Source organism: Drosophila ficusphila, unplaced genomic scaffold, assembly GCF_018152265.1.
Source record: "Drosophila ficusphila isolate 14025-0441.05 unplaced genomic scaffold, ASM1815226v1 contig_197, whole genome shotgun sequence".
In the NCBI taxonomy this organism is placed as follows: domain Eukaryota; kingdom Metazoa; phylum Arthropoda; class Insecta; order Diptera; family Drosophilidae; genus Drosophila; species Drosophila ficusphila.
In genome coordinates this window covers 3,313,969-3,331,858 of record NW_025064091.1, presented here as the reverse complement: position 1 = coordinate 3,331,858, position 17,890 = coordinate 3,313,969, and the positions used below count along the sequence as shown (strand labels likewise).

At 40.2% G+C, this 17,890-nt stretch overlaps 1 protein-coding gene across 5 annotated transcripts in view; it reads left to right on the top strand.

Annotated features, from left to right (window-relative positions):
• The window catches only part of LOC108097630 (zwei Ig domain protein zig-8), a 157,003-nt gene that overhangs the window by 133,293 nt on the left and 5,820 nt on the right, over positions 1-17,890 (top strand). For 4 of the 5 annotated variants that reach the window (XR_001771802.2, XM_017200056.2, XM_017200057.2 and 1 more), the window contains 3 exons: positions 2,612-2,822; positions 12,879-13,006; positions 14,284-14,452. Coding sequence is in view for 4 of the 5 variants with exons in the window: in XM_017200056.2 (XP_017055545.1) it covers positions 2,612-2,822; positions 12,879-13,006; positions 14,284-14,452 (508 nt within the window). In the remaining variant the exon portion in view is untranslated. Of the gene's footprint in view, positions 1-2,611; positions 2,823-12,878; positions 13,007-14,283; positions 14,461-17,890 lie in introns of those variants that run through there. The other variant, XM_017200058.2, reaches the window with a different exon arrangement.

The following is a 17,890-nucleotide window of genomic DNA, read 5'->3' as shown; positions in this document are numbered from 1 at the left end:
ATTACCAGCTTAAACTTGATTGCTTTGTTGATTAAGAAGCACTTCTGTTTTGTTTTTTGGTAAAGATGATTGCAAAAGTGAAAGGGAATTTTATAAATTAATTCAAATGAAGCTTTTAGTAGAAAGCCCTTTCTATTGCATTACATAAATTGTTTATAATTTTGTTTCTACTTTTTTGAAGGACCTTCTATTTTTTCATACTTTAAAAAGGGATTGCACAGGAGTAAATAAGAATTATAAAATCTTCTTCTATAAACATCTCTTACAATTATGTTGTATTTTTAGAAATGAATGCTAAATTGTTCCCCTTAAAAAGACTTCAACTATGTTTTACTTTTTTGTTGCATCAACGATGAATTTTTAAATTGAATTCTTAGCATCGAGTTGCACTTGGTGTATATTAGCCTGCCGTGTTTAATTTATATTGCTGGGAATTTATTTTGGCTCTGCTAAATGGGCCAAGGCAATGCCAGTTCCCCCACCTCCGCTTTCCACGCTCACACATTTCCTTGCCAAATGATTTGGCCTGCCGCCAACACAATCTACAACAACAACAGCAACAATTGCAATAAAGGCACCAAAAACCGTGGCGAATGCAACAAAAATGCGCAATTTGCAATTGCAGAGAACACAGAATACAGAGCACAGAGGAAATATCTCTTTATGTGCTGGCAAAAAGGGGGCGGGGCAACAGGATATAGTGCTTCCAAGGGAGAACGGTGGAGAAAGGGGGAGGGGAGGGGGAAAAGGGGGAGGTAAAAATGTGCCATACTCTCCGCTTGGCGTTTGGCATCCGCCGCATAAAATCAAAATTAATTTGCTAATAATGTTGTCGTAATTATCTAATTGCCTTCGCATAGAATGCCCGGAATGCAACTTCTCCCTGCGACCTTCCGTCATCTAAAATATCCAATCTCCTACTCCACTCCCAGTTTTTGCTGCAAATTGTACAATAAATTCATTAATCGACCGAAAACCGCACAAAATAATTACTGACTAGACTGTGTGTGTAATGGCAAAAACAAAAACCCTTAAATAGCTAAAAAATTAAGCCAATAATTGTATTTAAAATATGTCTAAAAGTAAGGGATTAATCGAATACTTAAGTTGTAAGTGGTGGATTATCTATAATTTTCTGTTAAGGATTTTTATATACATATATTTTTGTAATTTGTAGTAAGATAACTTGGGATTAAAATGCTATTTTTTATTGTTTTTTTTCCTGTAAAATAAAAAAAAAGGATTACAAGAATTCTAAGCAGAAATTATGGAAGTAAGCTGGGAGGAATTTCGCGGGTGGACATCTGCTGATTCGCCCGCTCCATTTGCCAATCATTCGAAATATTCGATTCCAATTCGCATTTCAACATGCAGAAGCCAGGAGCGAATTTGTATGTGTGTGTGTGTGAGTGTGTGTGTGTTGGTCAGCCGTATCTATATGCTATATGTGTGCGTGTGTTTATGCGGGCAGTGGGACAAAGTCAATACGATCCGAAATCCCGATCCGAATCCGAATCCGAATCGCAATCCCAATCCGAATACCAATCCCAAATCCTCAATGGCGACCGAGTGCCCACACGCACACACATTTCGCATCCGATTGTTTCGCGCCATTGCCGCAAAACCACGGGCGATGTCAACGTTCCGAAACCCGAAATCCTTTTTCCCGCACCCAAATGCGATGCGTTTGTTGATTTGTCAGGCCGCCAGCCTTTTTCCTCTGCCCCTAACCCCCTTCCCCTTCCCCTTCTCCATTACCCAATCCCTCCATCCGCCAACCGATTTACCCCGATTTACCGCGCCCCCGGCAGCGAGTTAAGCGGCGCGTAATTATGGCCAACAGTTAAGAGCCCTCCAAAGGGGCGAAAGGGGGGGTGAAAGGGGGGTGAAAGAGGGGTGAGTGGGGAGGCAATGTGGCAAGGGGGAGACCATAAAACCCAAAGAGCATGCAGGAGCGTGGAGGAGCCCAAAGCCGTCCAAGTCCAGCACTTTTCACAGCGAACCACTGAAAAGGCACTGCGAAAATGATTTCCCAACCATGAAATCGTTCCCAGAAGAGTGAAAACTATAAATCTCAGAATACACTTTAGCCATAATATTACATAAAATCAAAAACAAAATCTAAATTTAAAAAAGGCAAAAAAGGCCATGAAAAATTTCCTTGAAAAATATTTAAAAAAAATCCACAAAACTAATATGTCGAAGAAATTCCATTTCTTCAAAAAATAATTTAAAAATGTAATTAAGTATATATTTAAAAAAAAAAGGACAAAATCAAAATATATATAAGAACCTAATGAAGGAAAGTTACTCCAAGTGCATTTAATTTCAATTTGGCATTTAAATTGTTTATCGTTTGTGTATGTGTAAGTGTGTGTGGCGGCAAGGATATGCTGTGTGTCCTGCAATCGGGCGACAGCCAAACACACACACACACACACTAGCACACACACATGAAATCGATAGCTTAGCGCGCAATTAAAAAACCCAAAAGTCAGTTGGCGCTGCACTTTGTAGGCTTCTCGTCGCCATTTCACCTGTCGCTTGTCGCCAGTTGCAAGATGAAAGTTGTCAGTACAGTAACCTCTCCTTTGCTGCGCTCCTTTTGCAGGTATCCTGGGTGCGGCACAGGGACATACACCTGCTGACAGTGGGACGCTACACGTACACCTCCGACCAGCGATTCGAGGCGATGCACTCGCCACACGCCGAGGACTGGACTCTAAGGATCCGGTACGCCCAGCGCAAGGACTCCGGCATCTACGAGTGCCAGATATCGACCACGCCCCCCATCGGACACTCCGTCTACCTCAACATCGTTGGTGAGTCGCCCTTCCCCTTAAAAATTACAAATACCTGCCTACATTTTACAACAAATTTTAAGTTAACCAACAAAATATTGAACAGCAAACTCTATTCCATGTTTGCTTGCTTATTGTTCATTTAGTTTTTGAGGGAACTGCTTTTTGGGATTACTCTCAGTTAGGTGAACATTTTCCCTCAAATTCTGCACTACAAGTAGTTAGATTTCTAAAAATCAACACTTTAATAGCTGAACCAATTATACAAATATTAAAATCGTTTAATGAGGGTTAGTAGATAAAGTGTTAAGGGGTTATATCCAGTTGCGATTTTGAAAAAATCGAAATTTTTTTTTTTGCCTATTTTGAATGTATATATATCTAAGAAGATTGTCTGAAAATTTCAAAGTATTCCGGTAAATAGTATTGGAGTAATAAGTGTATTTGTAAAGACGCCTCCCATGTAGTTCAACTAGTAGCCAAAACTTTAAGTGCGTTTTTCTCGAAACTATGTCTTCAAAGTCGGTGAGCAAAATTTCTCAGAGACGGCTTGTCCGATTGACTTGAAACTTTCACATTCTCTTCTTAGATATTTTTTTCAGGTAATGAAACTTGGAATTTTGGCTCCGACAAAAACTTCGATTTTTTTAGCCACTTCAAAGTTGAAATTTTTGTGCCAAAAACAAAGTTTTATGTTTGGGAAGCCGCCATTTTGTCAAAAATCAAAATTTTGAAAATCCCAAGTCTCATTACCAGCATTTGTCTATTCTTTACGTAATCCTTTTGGTTTTTTGCATTTCAAATAATTTGGACCGGAGATATTTTGCTCACCGCAAAACCTTTTTTTGAAGTGGACCCTCGGGAGATCCTCTACAGGACCGACGGAGTCCAAATTTTTTTTTTTTTAAATATATTCTAAAACTAGAAATAATGACCTATCTTTTCATATATATTACGTATTCATACAATAAATAGCCTCTCCAAAAATAATTTTCAAAAAAGCTCATTTTTTTGGCCTCGCAACTGGATATAACCCCTTAAAGCAAATGAATACACATTTTTAAGCTAATTAGTTAAAAGATGCCGAGATATCTCCCACAGGTTTATAAGCCTATATTTGAATTATCACTTTTTAATGGTCAGTCGTTTTGTAGTCGTTTTCATGTCCCATATAACTTATACGCCCTGTTGCCAAATCAAAAATGTTTATTTTTTGTATAGCGAATTTTGTGAGAAATCCTTAAAAACTCGAGGAACGAGTGTGTGTGGAAGTGTACTTCTTGGAAAAGGTGTTGCGCACATGTTTGTGTCGTTTTATGGCAGCTTTTTGCCGTTTGATGATTCCCCCGGGCGCCATTTGCACTTTATGGCTTTTCACAGGCCGACGACGCCGAGTCCACATCTACATCCGCATTCGCATTCGCATTCGCATTTCCATCCGCGTCCAGTCACGCCCACTTTCTCGCCCACCCAACGCCTGATGATCCAAGATGGAGGAAACCGTATTCTGAATACTGTTGACTGTAGACTGTATACGGGATACTTTATACCGAATTGTGGGTGCAGGATTCGGGACTCGGCTCATAAATCACAACTTATGCGGCTAGAGGCAAGAGGCAAGAGGCCTTCTCCTTCAGGCGCCGCAAACTAATGACACGACACACAATATTTTGCGTATTTTAGATTTACTTTGTCATGACCGCAGCTGTGGTTACTTTTGGCCAAGAGGAGAACTGGGGAAGGGAGTTGTATTTCGTATTTGACTCGTATTTTTCACAGAGCCACATATTAAGAAGGAAAAATGAAAGAAACTTTTTTTGCAGGTTTTTTAGGTTTGAAGAATTAGAAAGAATAAAAGGTTCCTTGATTTTAGCATTAATGGTTTCCTTTTTTTAATATTTAGGAATACAAAAAAGTAATTATTAAACAGAAAAATTATTCATTTACTATAAAATTAATTATCGTGGTTCATACTTTAGAAGCAAACAATTTTGTTTTGGCAATTTCACTTTTGCTGCATTTTTGTTGAAATTGTTTTTCCGATTGTTTAAATTCATATAATATTAATATTCCTCTAACTTTTCTGCAAACATTTTTTGAGGAGTGTCCCCTCATTTGTTAGTCACTTTGTAGATATCACATTTAAATAAAAACGTCCCTCGCTGCCGCTTTTCACTGCATAATTTGTTTTATTAATTGTTGGAAAAATTACAAGCGAAACTTTTTCCGGCGAGGAGCGAGTGAAAAGTTAGGACCCTCGAGCGAGGGGAGGAGGAGGAGTCCTGGGGGAAGCGGAAGTAGCAGCTTATTTTGGGGCAGGACTCACTCAGACACTCGCATTCACATTCACACTCACATTTACACCCACATTCACATTCACACTCACACTCGCATTTGGAGTCACTGTCAGGCCCGAAAGCAAAAGCAAACAAATATGAAAATAAATAATGCAAATTTGTTTATTTTTCACACTGTCACAATATTTGAATAGTAATCAAAGCACACACACACACACACATACACATCCACAACGCACACACAGATAAGAGAACATGGACGTGGGAGCAAAAGTTAGAAGGGGTGCGGCATTTGGATTAGGAATATGACTCGGAATCGGAATCAGAGTCAGGACCAGAATCCGAATCAGAAACAGAATCGGAATCGGAATCGGAATCGGAATAGGAATAGGAATACGAACAGGAATGGTGAAGATTGGAGAGGAGGAAAGGACGAAGGACGAAGGACGAACATGTGTACGGTTGCATGAAGCAGACTATAAACATAAACCAAACCATTATTATAATGTCAACACAAACACACATAATTCCACTTTCAACACTTTGCCTTCGGGCTTCGAGTGGCGTGGTGTTGTATGTGCGGATATGGATATGGATATGGATGTGGATGTGGATGTGGATAAGGATGAGGTTGTGGATGTGGATGTGGATGTGGATATGGATAGGGGTTGCAGGTCCTGCCGGATATTCGGGGCTGGGGAAAGGCGAAAGGCGTGGCTCTGCCCGCAGTCACGCACAAACACATTTGCGGTTGTTTGCCACACAACCGGAGAATTTCTGACCAGGCTCAAGCTCTGATTCCCTGATATACCTCGATTCGACTAGAGATCATACACTCCCAAATAGAAACTCATTCGATGCACTCTGAAAAGGATTTACATTTATTTTTGGGTCTCAATTCACAATTTAATATTCAAAACTATATTTCTAGGGTAGAAAAGTATACAAGAATTAGGAACTTTCAGTTTCATTTTGTAGGGATTATAAGTTTCTCAAATAAATAAAATAAATATTTATAGTTCCTTGGAATGAATATGTAATTCTGTAGAGTATATCCCCTTAATATCCTGGCAGAAGGATTGCTGAAATGTCGGCACTGGCAGTTCTTGTTATGCCAAATGCCAGCAAATAAAGTGCGTTCGTCTGTCCGTCCGTTTGTCTTTCTGTCCGTTTGTGGCTTCGTGACGAAAGTCTTTTCGGTTGGAACGAGGGGCGAGTGAGTTTTTGTCACTTTCTGGTCATTGTCAGTGACGACAGACGCCATGAAATCGGGCGATTCGATTCGTTTCGATTCGTTTGGATTCGACTCGATTCGATTCGAGGGGTGGCAGAGCAATCGCCGGTGAAGTTATTGGTTTTGTGGGGTGCGACATGCGATATGCCAACGATATGCCAAATAATTCAAGTCAATTTCCTGGACAAACCCAGAACGCCAGAAGGTTTATGATGGGACTGAAGTGATACAGAACATGGGGTATAAATATATGGGCAATATGTGCTGAAAGAACTGCAGTAATTCAGTTGGTAGTCTGATTGGAATGATTACCTTTATGCAAGTTATTAATTGTGAAGAAGTAACTACTTATACTTGTTTTCCCATTAGATAAGTTGGCTTAAATTGGCCAACACTTTAAGCGGACTGTAATCATGCAAAACCCTTTCTCCGATGATTTGTGCAATAATTTCCCATCCAACCGAATCGAATCGAATCGAACACATCAGCCATTCCCGTTGCCCCATGCTGTTTATAATATGCATGGAGTTCGGTTGCATATGGAATTTATAATGCACGGCCGATAGATTCGGGCTTTGCATCCTGTCAACTGCAAGCTGTTTGCCAGGACTGCCTTTTGTCCCGATTGTTCGCACCGGACAGTCAATTCGGGAGTCAATCAACGGACAAAAGTCGAATACGCAATTGGCATTCGATGTGGCATTTATATATGTATGTGCGAGTATACTATATGTACACATACATGTCGGTGGGGCAAGTTCATAAGCTGTCGCCCAATCAACTATTGAACCAGAGAACCAGAGAATCAACGAACCAGCGAACCGGTGAACCGTGTACGTGCCACGGATTGTGGCAGCCAACTCATTGTCCTCTTCGGTCCATTGTTCCCACACCCAAGAGCTTGTTGCTCCTTGCCGAGGGACCAATTTGCCATTTCCCATTTGCCATTTACCATTTACCATTTACTATTTACCATTTCAATCGCCCTAAAGCTTAACTGTTCGAGTTAAAAACTCGTTAGCCGAACTAAAAAGAAGAGTTGCTGACTTAAGGCCAAGATCATTATAATCCACTTTGGGTTGCAACTTAAAAGTAACCCATAAATATTTACTAACTACCGGGTATCTGTGGGTCGACTTGAGCTCCCTTGACTTTCTTGTTGCGGAATTGAAATATGGTGACGGTATCATAAAATCGCGCCTCGTAGAACAATGGCGACAACGGCAACAAATTTTATTACCCACAGCCAGCGCCAAAAAAAAAAAAAAAAAACGAAAAAAATAAAAACATGAAGGTCGAGGTCCTTTAGCAAACTTCGGGACGATTCAATTGAAAACGCATAAAGGTTTATGGGCGTGTAAGCCTTTGCCTTTGCCTTTGCCTTTGCCTTCTCCCAATTCCTCGGCTTCTTCAGCTTCAGTTTCAGTTTCCATTTCCGAAAGACGAAAGGCGAAAGGCGAAGGGGGCGTGCCCCAAAAAGTTGCTCTAAGTGGGTGCTTGTGTGTTGTTATAGGCGGCATTACGTTAACCTTTATGACAGCAGCGAAAGCATATAAAAATCCACACCGAAATGGTGACACTTTTATGGCGCAAATTAGGGGTTATCATGGCAGTTCGCAGCTGGCAAATGCAGAAAGTTTAAAGTTTATATCTAATTAGTGGGCTTAAACCTGAAACTAAGGCAATATTGAATTTTATAAAATTTACTTTAAGTCGCAAAACAGCTAATGAAATTTGCGTAGCTTTATGAAATTTAATTTCTTTTCTCTTGAAGGTATTTTGTAATATGTCTTGAATTGAGTTATATGAAACAGAAATCTTAAATAAGTAGTATATTATGGGTACTTAATTCAATCATTTCACTTTAGAACATCTAGAAAAATTATGGACACATTCCACAAACCTTTCCGAGCACATATCATATATCAAATATCGAATTTCGATCTTCGGTCGGCATTAAAAATAAAAATCGGCTTGTAAACAAGATGATTTCCAAGTGGGCGGGTCGCTTTGGCGACCTTTTGCGAATCATTTTTCGGGCACATGCACGTTTGATAGGTTTTATTTGTCTTTTTATTGAAATTTATTATTTGATTTACATGCCTTTAAGTGACAGGGACCAACAACACATACACCCAAACACACACACACACATACCATTTAAATTTTCGGGGTTGACTTGGGCCTTTGCGCCTTTGCTTCCATGTGCTTGTACACATGTTTGTGCGGTTGTCTCCTGGCGAACTCGGTGTTTGGCTCTCTTCTCGGCCATAAATCACATTCGAAAGCCCCGGCATAAAAGTTGCAAATTAGGCTCAAATGTTGACATGGCGATTAATCAAAGTGCAAGGCGCAAATGCAGCAACTAATTCGATAAGAGCAACTCGGTTGAAGGGCCACCGAATTGGATTGGTCTGGATTGGTTTGCCATTGGCATTCGCATTCGCTTTGCTTACGAGGGAAGAGTAAAAGAGGAGCTCTTGAGATACCGAAAGGGGCCATGAATCATTCATAAGCGCCGTTTACACTCCCAAGGACTCCAAATTACGTTGATTAATGAGTTGGAGTTGCCCGGCCCTCTAAGTCTTGGCCAGAATCTCTCCCGTTTGCAGTTTGGTCACGCACTTCCAACAGGCCAAGGTAAATACGTTTGGGGTCAAAAAACTAGCACTCTAAATTAAAGCTACGTGGCTTTTGTATTATTCGCAAAACAGCAATTACTTTTCAGTTTCGGTTTTTGTTGTTGTAAGTGTGTTACCAAATGGCAACTCTTCTTTATCTTTTAATCCATTGAATTTCAGTTCATTTAAAAATTTATTATTTAACTTGAAACTACATTAAATATAAAAGCTTAATATAACACATTATTCTTAAAGAAGAATTGTTATTAAATAATTATTAATTTAAGAAAAAGTAGAGAAGGAAACAGTTAAACAAAAAAGGTGACACGCCATAAAAATATATTGAATAGATGCTTTTATGAATTTGTTAAAAATAGACTAAAGTTTTTTTTAACAGGAGAAGAAGTTACTAAATTTATTAGAATTTGAAACATTTTTCGTGCCTTCCAATCTGACCGCTGCTATAAGGTTCCACAAGTCTGATTTGGCTAGTAATTGAGTCTGCGAGTGCCAAAGGGTCCAGGGTTTCTTGGGGGAAATAGGGAAAATGGGGGGACATCTACAGCATAGAAGAAAAACTAAAAATCACCAAAGATAATCCGTTCGGAATTCTCCAAGGAAAGGAGCACATGACCAAGCGCCGGCTCGCATGGAATTCCCCTCCAGATATCGCCACCCTCTCTTCCCCTTCCCCCTCACCCTCTTTTCCCCCTTCATCTTGTCCAAATTAAAAGTAAAAAGGTCATAAATTCCTCCCGGGACGTCTGGAATGCGGAGAAAAAGAGAAGAACGAAGCGATATGGCGGGCTATTTGAATGTTCCACCGCATGAATGGCATAAATAATAAACCTGCTGCATACTTTTTGGCATAACACACACGCACTTACACACACTGACACCCACTTAAGCACACACACACACACGCAATGCGAAAGCGTTTGATGTTTTCCAGCTGGTCCCTCGTGTCGTATGCGTAATATTTGTTTAATATTAACTCGCCGCACACAAACACATCTATATCCATATAGACATACCCAGATATACTGATATACAGATATACTGATGTACTGATGTACTGATATAGAGGCACGCCCAGTTGGCAAATGCCACGCCCACTGGGGCCAAAGGGAAAAGGACGCCCACATGTGCCGAATGACCCGCCATTTCCAACGCAACTCCCCACCTTGGGGGCCATTTTGGCATTGTTTTTAAAGGCGTCGGCCGAACGGAGCTGCGAACCAGCGAAAAGGTTGTCCCGATCCGGTTTCGGATCAATAAGTTTAATGTGTTGCAAACGGCTAACTTGAAATTGCCAAAAAAGCTGTCGAGGTAAAGGGCATCATGGCATAAAAGGAAAAACAAATACGTTGAAATCTTTGTCGTAGTCACAAAACAATCACGTATTGAAACCAATTGCTCGTTTCGCTGAACTTCCAATGAGCGAAAGTTTTGCAGACTATTTTTATGACACTTGAATATTCAGGAGAAATTATGATTGACTTTCTTTCGGTTTTACAAGAGACTTGCATTTTTCAAACTATTTTTTATTTATTTATATTGTAGTTAGAGTAGCTTTTAAAACTAAAACTAACTATGAAAGTTGCAGTACTAGCTGCTGAGGCCATCGACTGTCTGTACTTATATTATGTGATATAATGGTTTACAATTTACAATTACAATTACACTTACATTATTTTTGCTCGTTTCGCTGAACTTCCAATGAGCGAAAGTTTCGCAGACCATTTTCATGACACTTGAATATTCAGGAGAAATTATGATTGACTTTCTTTCGGTTTTACAAGAGACTTGCATTTTTCAAACTACATTTTATCAATTGAAAGGCAATAACAAACAATCTTTAAAATAAATGTTAAGTTCGTTATTTTAATTGCAAATTTTCAGTGGTTTTAAGTGATTAATTAACTATTTCATAAATTATTATTGCAGAGTGAAAGGCACTTGAAAATTATTTTAATCAGTTTGTTGGCAATGTTTATATTTTCTATAAGCTTAAAATTGATTGCGTAACCTGACTTTTATCGAGGATTTGTGTATTCTGCAGCTAATATCGATTGTAAACCCATTTCGATAGCTTAGTTTTTCTTAAGAACTATTTAAATGTTTCCATTTAACAAGCTTCTTGCGATTTTCTTCTGTGTCATGGAAAATGCAGGAAAAGTTGTTGAGAAAAACTCGGATTACTTCGCCGAGTTAAGTGGAAGCAGCAATGCACATCAGGTTGACCGAGTATCCGGATTCCGGAGATCAAATCTGTGGCAAATAGGGTACTAAAATGCGGGGGAAGGGGGCATGGCAAGGGGGGTGTATGATAAGGGGGTGAGAAAAGCGGGAAAAGGAGAGAAGACCGCCGGGAGATAACTGTGCCGCATAAAGAACTTCAAATGGAGATTGAGAGATACGCGCACGCTGCACACGAAAATGGGGCATAACCCAAAAAACCACCAATGCACACGCCCACTTTTCCCATTCCATTTCCACTTTTCCATTTCTCCGGACGCCCAATTTCTTCGGGCGAGTGGCTGCCATTTGGCAGTACATAACTTTCACTAACCTTTGGCGGCGTTTTCTGCCAAGAGAGCGGGAGCACATTACCGTTAGCCGACTACATCACTAACTGCAGTTTCACACCAATACACACACACTATCTCTCACACACACACACACTGACACGCTGTCGAAAGTTGTTGCGAAAAGCGGAAGCGCTAAAGCAGCCATTTTGCTGCCTCCCAAAATGGCGACGAAGAAGAAGAAGAAGAAGTAGAAGATGATGGCAAAAAGCGGAAGACGGCATCAGAGAAATCCCAATTTATTAGCATTGAACAAGGAAACGGAGCCTGCTCAGTGAGAAAAATGTATAATGATTACCAGCAATTTAATTCGAAGCAAAAACAAGAAATATTTTTAAATTTATTGGGAAAAATTTACATTATTTTATTTTCACAAGATTTTAATACAAATGAAATGTTCAATTTTCTTTGCTATTTTCACGGATTTAAAATTCAAGTTATAAGTCTAAATTAGGATTTGGGAAACTGTGGGAAAATGTGTTGCATTATTCATAGCTAATGTTATAACTATCAAACCACCTTTTCTTTTCACTGTACACCAGTATTTACGAAAGTGTCTGAGGGGCGAAGAAAACGGGGAGGGGAATGGTTAAAAATTTCCAATTTTAGTTACGGCCAACCGAGATTTCAATCAATGTCCTTGAACTAATGACACAATTTGTTGTTTACCCTGGCCAGAATTTGAATTTGAGATTTCCGTTCTGTTCTCCCCCCGCCCCCTCGATTTTCCCTCGCTTTTCCTCTTTTCCGATGTCACTTTGCATTTATTCCGACTCACTTTTTGCCGTCTTACTTGGGGTTTGGCTTGTTGTTATTATTGTTTTTTTTTTCTTGTGCCCCAACCGTTGTTCTCTTACTCGAAAGTCAGAAATTGTTTTACGATGAATAAGAAAGTAAACAAACGTGTAGATGTCAAATACACACACATATACGAATGTAAGGGGTGGGGTGGGGGGTTGTTTAGGGGGTGGGGGGTTTTTAGAGGGGTTTGGGTTTGGGTTTGGGATTGGGTTAGGTACACATACATACGCTCTGGTTACGCAGCAGGAAAGAAAACAATTTGACGCAACGGTAGATAAACTTTTCTTAAACAGGCTCAGGACGATTCTTAGTGTCCTTGGCCCTTTGTGCGTGTGTGTGTGTGTGTGCGAGTGCGAGTGTATGTGTGTATATTAGTACTTTTGTTTTTTACTTTTATTGTGGGGCTGGGGCTTAACTGAAATGAGCTTTCAAAATGTTTTATGTTTTATGCGCCATTTCGGAATGATTTTCCCCCCAAACCCCCTGCAACTGAGCCCCACTCACTCACATTTTCCCGGCAATTTTCCGTCTTGCAGAGCCCGTCACCGACATCATCGGAGGTCCCGAGCTGCACATCAACCGTGGATCCACCATCAATTTGACTTGCATTGTGAAATTCGCACCGGAACCCCCGCCAACCGTCATTTGGTCGCACAACCGAGAGGTGAGCTACACACAAAAAAATGCCCCCTCCCCCTCCCCCTCCCCCCCCCCTCCCCTCCCCCTCCCCCTCCCCCTCCCCCTCCCCCTCCCCCTCCCCCTCCCCCTCCCCCCCCCTCCCTTTCCTCCCCCTTCCCCATAAAAAAAGAAACCACTAACAGAAGCACAAAAAAAATACCACGAAACCGCAGCGAAAGCACTCGACATGTGCACGTGTCTGTAAAGCACATATAAATACACTTATTTGTACCCATCATGGCTATATAATACCCGTAATATAGAAGAACCTCCGCAGCAGCAACAATAATTACGTTTGACAAGGGTCCTTCGTCCTTTGAGATCTTTACGATTATTATTTCTGACCTTGTTTTCCTCGCAAGTGCAATCTTATAAACGATTCACGGAGAGTTCTTCGAAGAGTTCTTAGATAATAGCCTTTTCCTAACTATCGGAGGATGGAGTTTATTATTTATTTAAAAGCATTTCATTAAACTATCATTTAATGAAGTTAGCCAATAAAATTTTAAATAATAAATAAATTCTTAAAAAGAATTTATTCTATCTTTGCCACTTCAGCTAAACACATTTATTGAAATTAGCTCAACTTACTAAACTTTAAATTTAAGTACTGAGCAGAAGGCTTTTTAAATTGATTAAATACTATCTATCTTTCCATATTAAAGAACTTAAATCACTCAAAAGTATAACTTCTGTTAGAGAATTTCTAGAAGAACCCAAGCCCACAAGCCAGAATTGAGGTAGCAAATCTTCGGTCAGCCACAATCTCATCCCACGAAAGCATTCTGCTTGTAAATCCCCAGTTTTCCCCCGCCATTTGTTGTTGCGGAGTTGCAAATGTCAAGGAAATGCCGCTGCTGCTGGTTTCTATTTTTTATTTCTGCTACTTTTTCGGGGGAGTCGCTGGCGCAATAAGAAATCTCCCTGGCACAACTAAGCTTTCGGAGCCAGGGCAAGCGCAGCCCGGCTTGACTAACACGATGTCATTAATAAAAATTTAACTAACATGCTCCTTTGTGCCAGGGGGCCCAGCATCCCGAGAAGGTAACACAAATACTATACCCACAACAACTTACTATGGTGAAATGGTGAATGGTAAATGGTGAATGGTGAATGGGAACTGGGAATGTAACCCAACGCCTGGCCAAAAAAAAAAAAAAAAAAAAATTGTGTCCTGCCACTTAAGCTGTAAGCTGTAAGCTGTACTAGCATCCCATCTCATCTCCTTTCCCCCCCGTTTGCGTTGGGGGTTATTTATTTCAGATCATAAATTTCGATTCACCTCGCGGCGGCATATCATTAGTCACCGAGAAAGGTGTGCTGACCACCAGCCGGCTCCTGGTGCAGAAGGCCATCACCCAGGACTCGGGCCTCTACACATGCACCCCCTCCAATGCCAATCCGACGTCGGTGCGCGTGCATATCGTCGATGGTGAGTAGCCCGGTATGCAAAACGCTTTGCTCTGCCTTGCTTGGCCTTGCCTTGCCTTGCCTAAATGTGAATGTTGTCCGCTCTGAGCCAAGAGCACTGCGAGAAACGCAGGGGGAGTTACCATTTTTGATGTGCCAAAAAAGGCAAAAAAGAATATTGAAATAGGTAGATTAAAAGTGGAGAAAAAAGTACAGGCATTTTTTAAGATTTTAAGAATGGTTTTATAATCTAATTTTATTTTAATAGATCACAGATTTTTATTTAAAAGAAAAATAATGGTTTGCATAATAACAACTAAAAACTTTATGAAAATGTAATCGAATATTTTTTATAATAAACATTTTAATGGCTTAACTATTCAAATCTAATTGTAGCTGAGTGTTTATAGAATTTATATAATCCTATCATATATATAAACACTAACCATCGAAATGTTCACTGTACAACATGTTTGTGCATTATTTCATAAAGTTTTCCCTTTTTAAAAATTATATATTATTACTTATTTAGTATATTCAATAACTTATCTCAACACCTGTGAAGGCACTCAGTTATTTATTACCCATTCGGGTTCTGTTATTTAAGAACACTTTTTTTTCGGTGCAGGGGTTAGTTGGCCATAAAGCCCAGCCAGGGGTCACTTTGCGAATGGGCCAGGCCAAAACACAGAGCAGAACAGAACAGCAGAGTAGAGCAGAGCAGAGAGCAGAACAGCAAGACAAATGTGCGGCGCCCAAAAGTCAACTAAGCTTGTTTGGCTTTATTTGACAGACGAGCGCGTCCAGTGATTGACGACAACTTTTTCTAAAAGCTTGCAGAAGCGATGGGCGGTGGGTGGGGAGTTCGGGGGGAGGGTGAATCGCCGGGGGTGCTTACCAACAATTAGCCGACAACTTTGCGTATGAGCAATCTGCTTTTCAGTTTTCAGTTTTCACTTTTTAGTTTTCTGCTGCATCGAACAGAAGCTTGAAAGTCTGCTTTAAATCTCGTCACTAAGATGTGGCAAATTGTGCAAAAAACCTAAAAACTTGTATCTTTTCTTTAAAATATAGCACAGGAATATAATCCTTATGGAGTGTTTTATATTTCAAGTACATTTCCTGTTTTTATTTCTTGTTCAACTTTAAAGTATGAACTTATATTTGATTTTACGTATCACATTGAGAAACAGTTCCATAAATGCCCAATTCTATTGGCTCTGCAACTTAGATCTCCGCAATTTGTTGGCGATATCTCAAATTTTTCTGCACACACACACACATGGCATACATAAGCATACACACACACACACACGAACACCCACATGGTAAAGTCAAAGAAAATTAGTTAGGAAAAACTTTGGGCATCAACATTTGCGCAAGTTTTGACTCGTTTATGCCGCAGTTTTCCTCCCTCTCCTTTTTGGCCCCGAGGAGGATTTCTCCGGCTTTGGAAGCATTTTTTTTGTTCTTTTGCTTTTTCTTTTTGTTGTTGTTGGGAGGTTTACTTTTTTTTCCTTCCGCCCAGCGCTTCGCCGCTTCCGCTGAGGCCGGAAAAAATCGCTTACAAAGCAAAAAGTTGAACAACTTGAGCGCAAATGACTTTGGCGTGTAAGCGGCACGCTACAACAAATACGCCATGGAATTAGACTAAAATAACAGCAACGCAGCGCCGTCTATATCTTCTGAGAGTGTGGAAGAACAAGAAGAAGAAGAAGCTGAAGAAGAAGAAGAAGCTAAAGCGGCAGAAGCGGCAGCGGCAACTTGTTAAGTGGAACAACTGCTGAAACTTAAGTAATTAACACAAGTTGTTTGCGCTCAACGTTGCGGGCAAAAGCGCCGCAGGGCAGGGTATTGATGCCAGGGGAGGGGGTGGTGGGTGGTTGGGGGGAGGGGGAGGGTGTTTCTCCCCCTTTCAAGTAGTTTATTTAATAAAAATATCTGACAAGTTGCACGGAGAGAAAATTACAGGAGGAAGTCAATCATGCTTATGATCAATTCTAATCGGGAAAGCTTACATCTCCGATATACCAACTTATTCCCATTTAATTTATTTAAATAGCTTGAGTTAGTTTATTAGTAATTCTTTATTAAATTAAATTCTCAATTTTGTGGCTGCTTTCTTCGTGTGCCAAAACCGCTGGAAGTGAACATCCAAATTGAAATCGACGCAAAGGCGTTCAACTGCCAGCGAATAGAGAGATCATTCCGTTCCCTGGTGGCAGTTCCCCCTTTCAACTCCCCTTTTATTTTTTGGGGGGTGGCCGTCCGGGATTATCTCCCCTTCCGGCGGAGAAGTCGAACTCTTTGAGCGGCGGAGCATACCTAAGTCGGTAAATGAGTTTCGGCGGCATCTCCGCAAATGAGCGAGGAAATCAAGAGCACGAACTTTCGGTGTCTTATTTCGCTCAAAGAATCTAAGTGAATCGCATTTCACGCTAGAATGTTGCACGGAACTCAAATTTAGCCTTCTTGTGAAAGGGAAAATATTAAATATTAAGTGGAAATTGCGTATGATTGCTTTCTGAAACAATTTAGTAAACTCCATTGACACACCTTGCCTTATTTTAATGACTTCTTGTTTTCTAATATCAATTGACATTCTGTAGAATACAATAAATGTTAATTTCCATACCCTAATTGTAATAATTAAATTTCACAATGCAAGAAATATGTAATATATTTAGTACTCGGAATTCTCCAAAATCAATTCCATTTTCGACTTGAATTCGAGTCCTCTTTTTTGCCCCAATAACAATAACGAGTCCCGAGTGAATGCCCAAATCAAACAGTCACCGCCAGCCGACGGACAAATGCATTCAGCATTTAATTTAATATTCTACGGCTTCCACAGAAGCGTGCTTCCATTTCATTGTCTCCTCGACTGTCGACTGTCGACTGTCATCTCGAGTTCATTCGTTCGCTTTCTTGCCACTGCCACTCTCGAAATCAAAGTTCAGCTCCATCCACCAGAAGATTGTGGTCCCGCTGCAGCAGGAGTACACTTAAAAAAAAGTGTTCATATAATTTGAGTTTAATTTTATAAACGTTTGCTCAATGGAATTGAAGATTTTCTTCTTTTAAGATGGCTTAAGTCAAGAAGAACTCCAGAAGTCAATGGTGAATACATTAGTTATCACAATTTATAATTGTACCATCTTTCTCTATAATTCCCCAATTAATTGTGGTTGGCACTTTGTATATTTTATTATATATTTGCCAACTATTTGGTATGGTATTGCCATAAATCAAACCAAGAAACATACATTTCTAAGCTGTAGTTTTCCCTCTGTAGAGCTCCCTCGCTCCTTGCTGCATTATTGATAATTTGGCCAGCTTCAAAGCTGGAACAAAGCCGCTTACAGCTATTTGTTTTGGCCAACTGGAAGCACTGCTCGCTGGTCTCGGCCATTTAAGGCGATCATTACACCTAGCCACACAAAAGTCGACATCAAAGTCA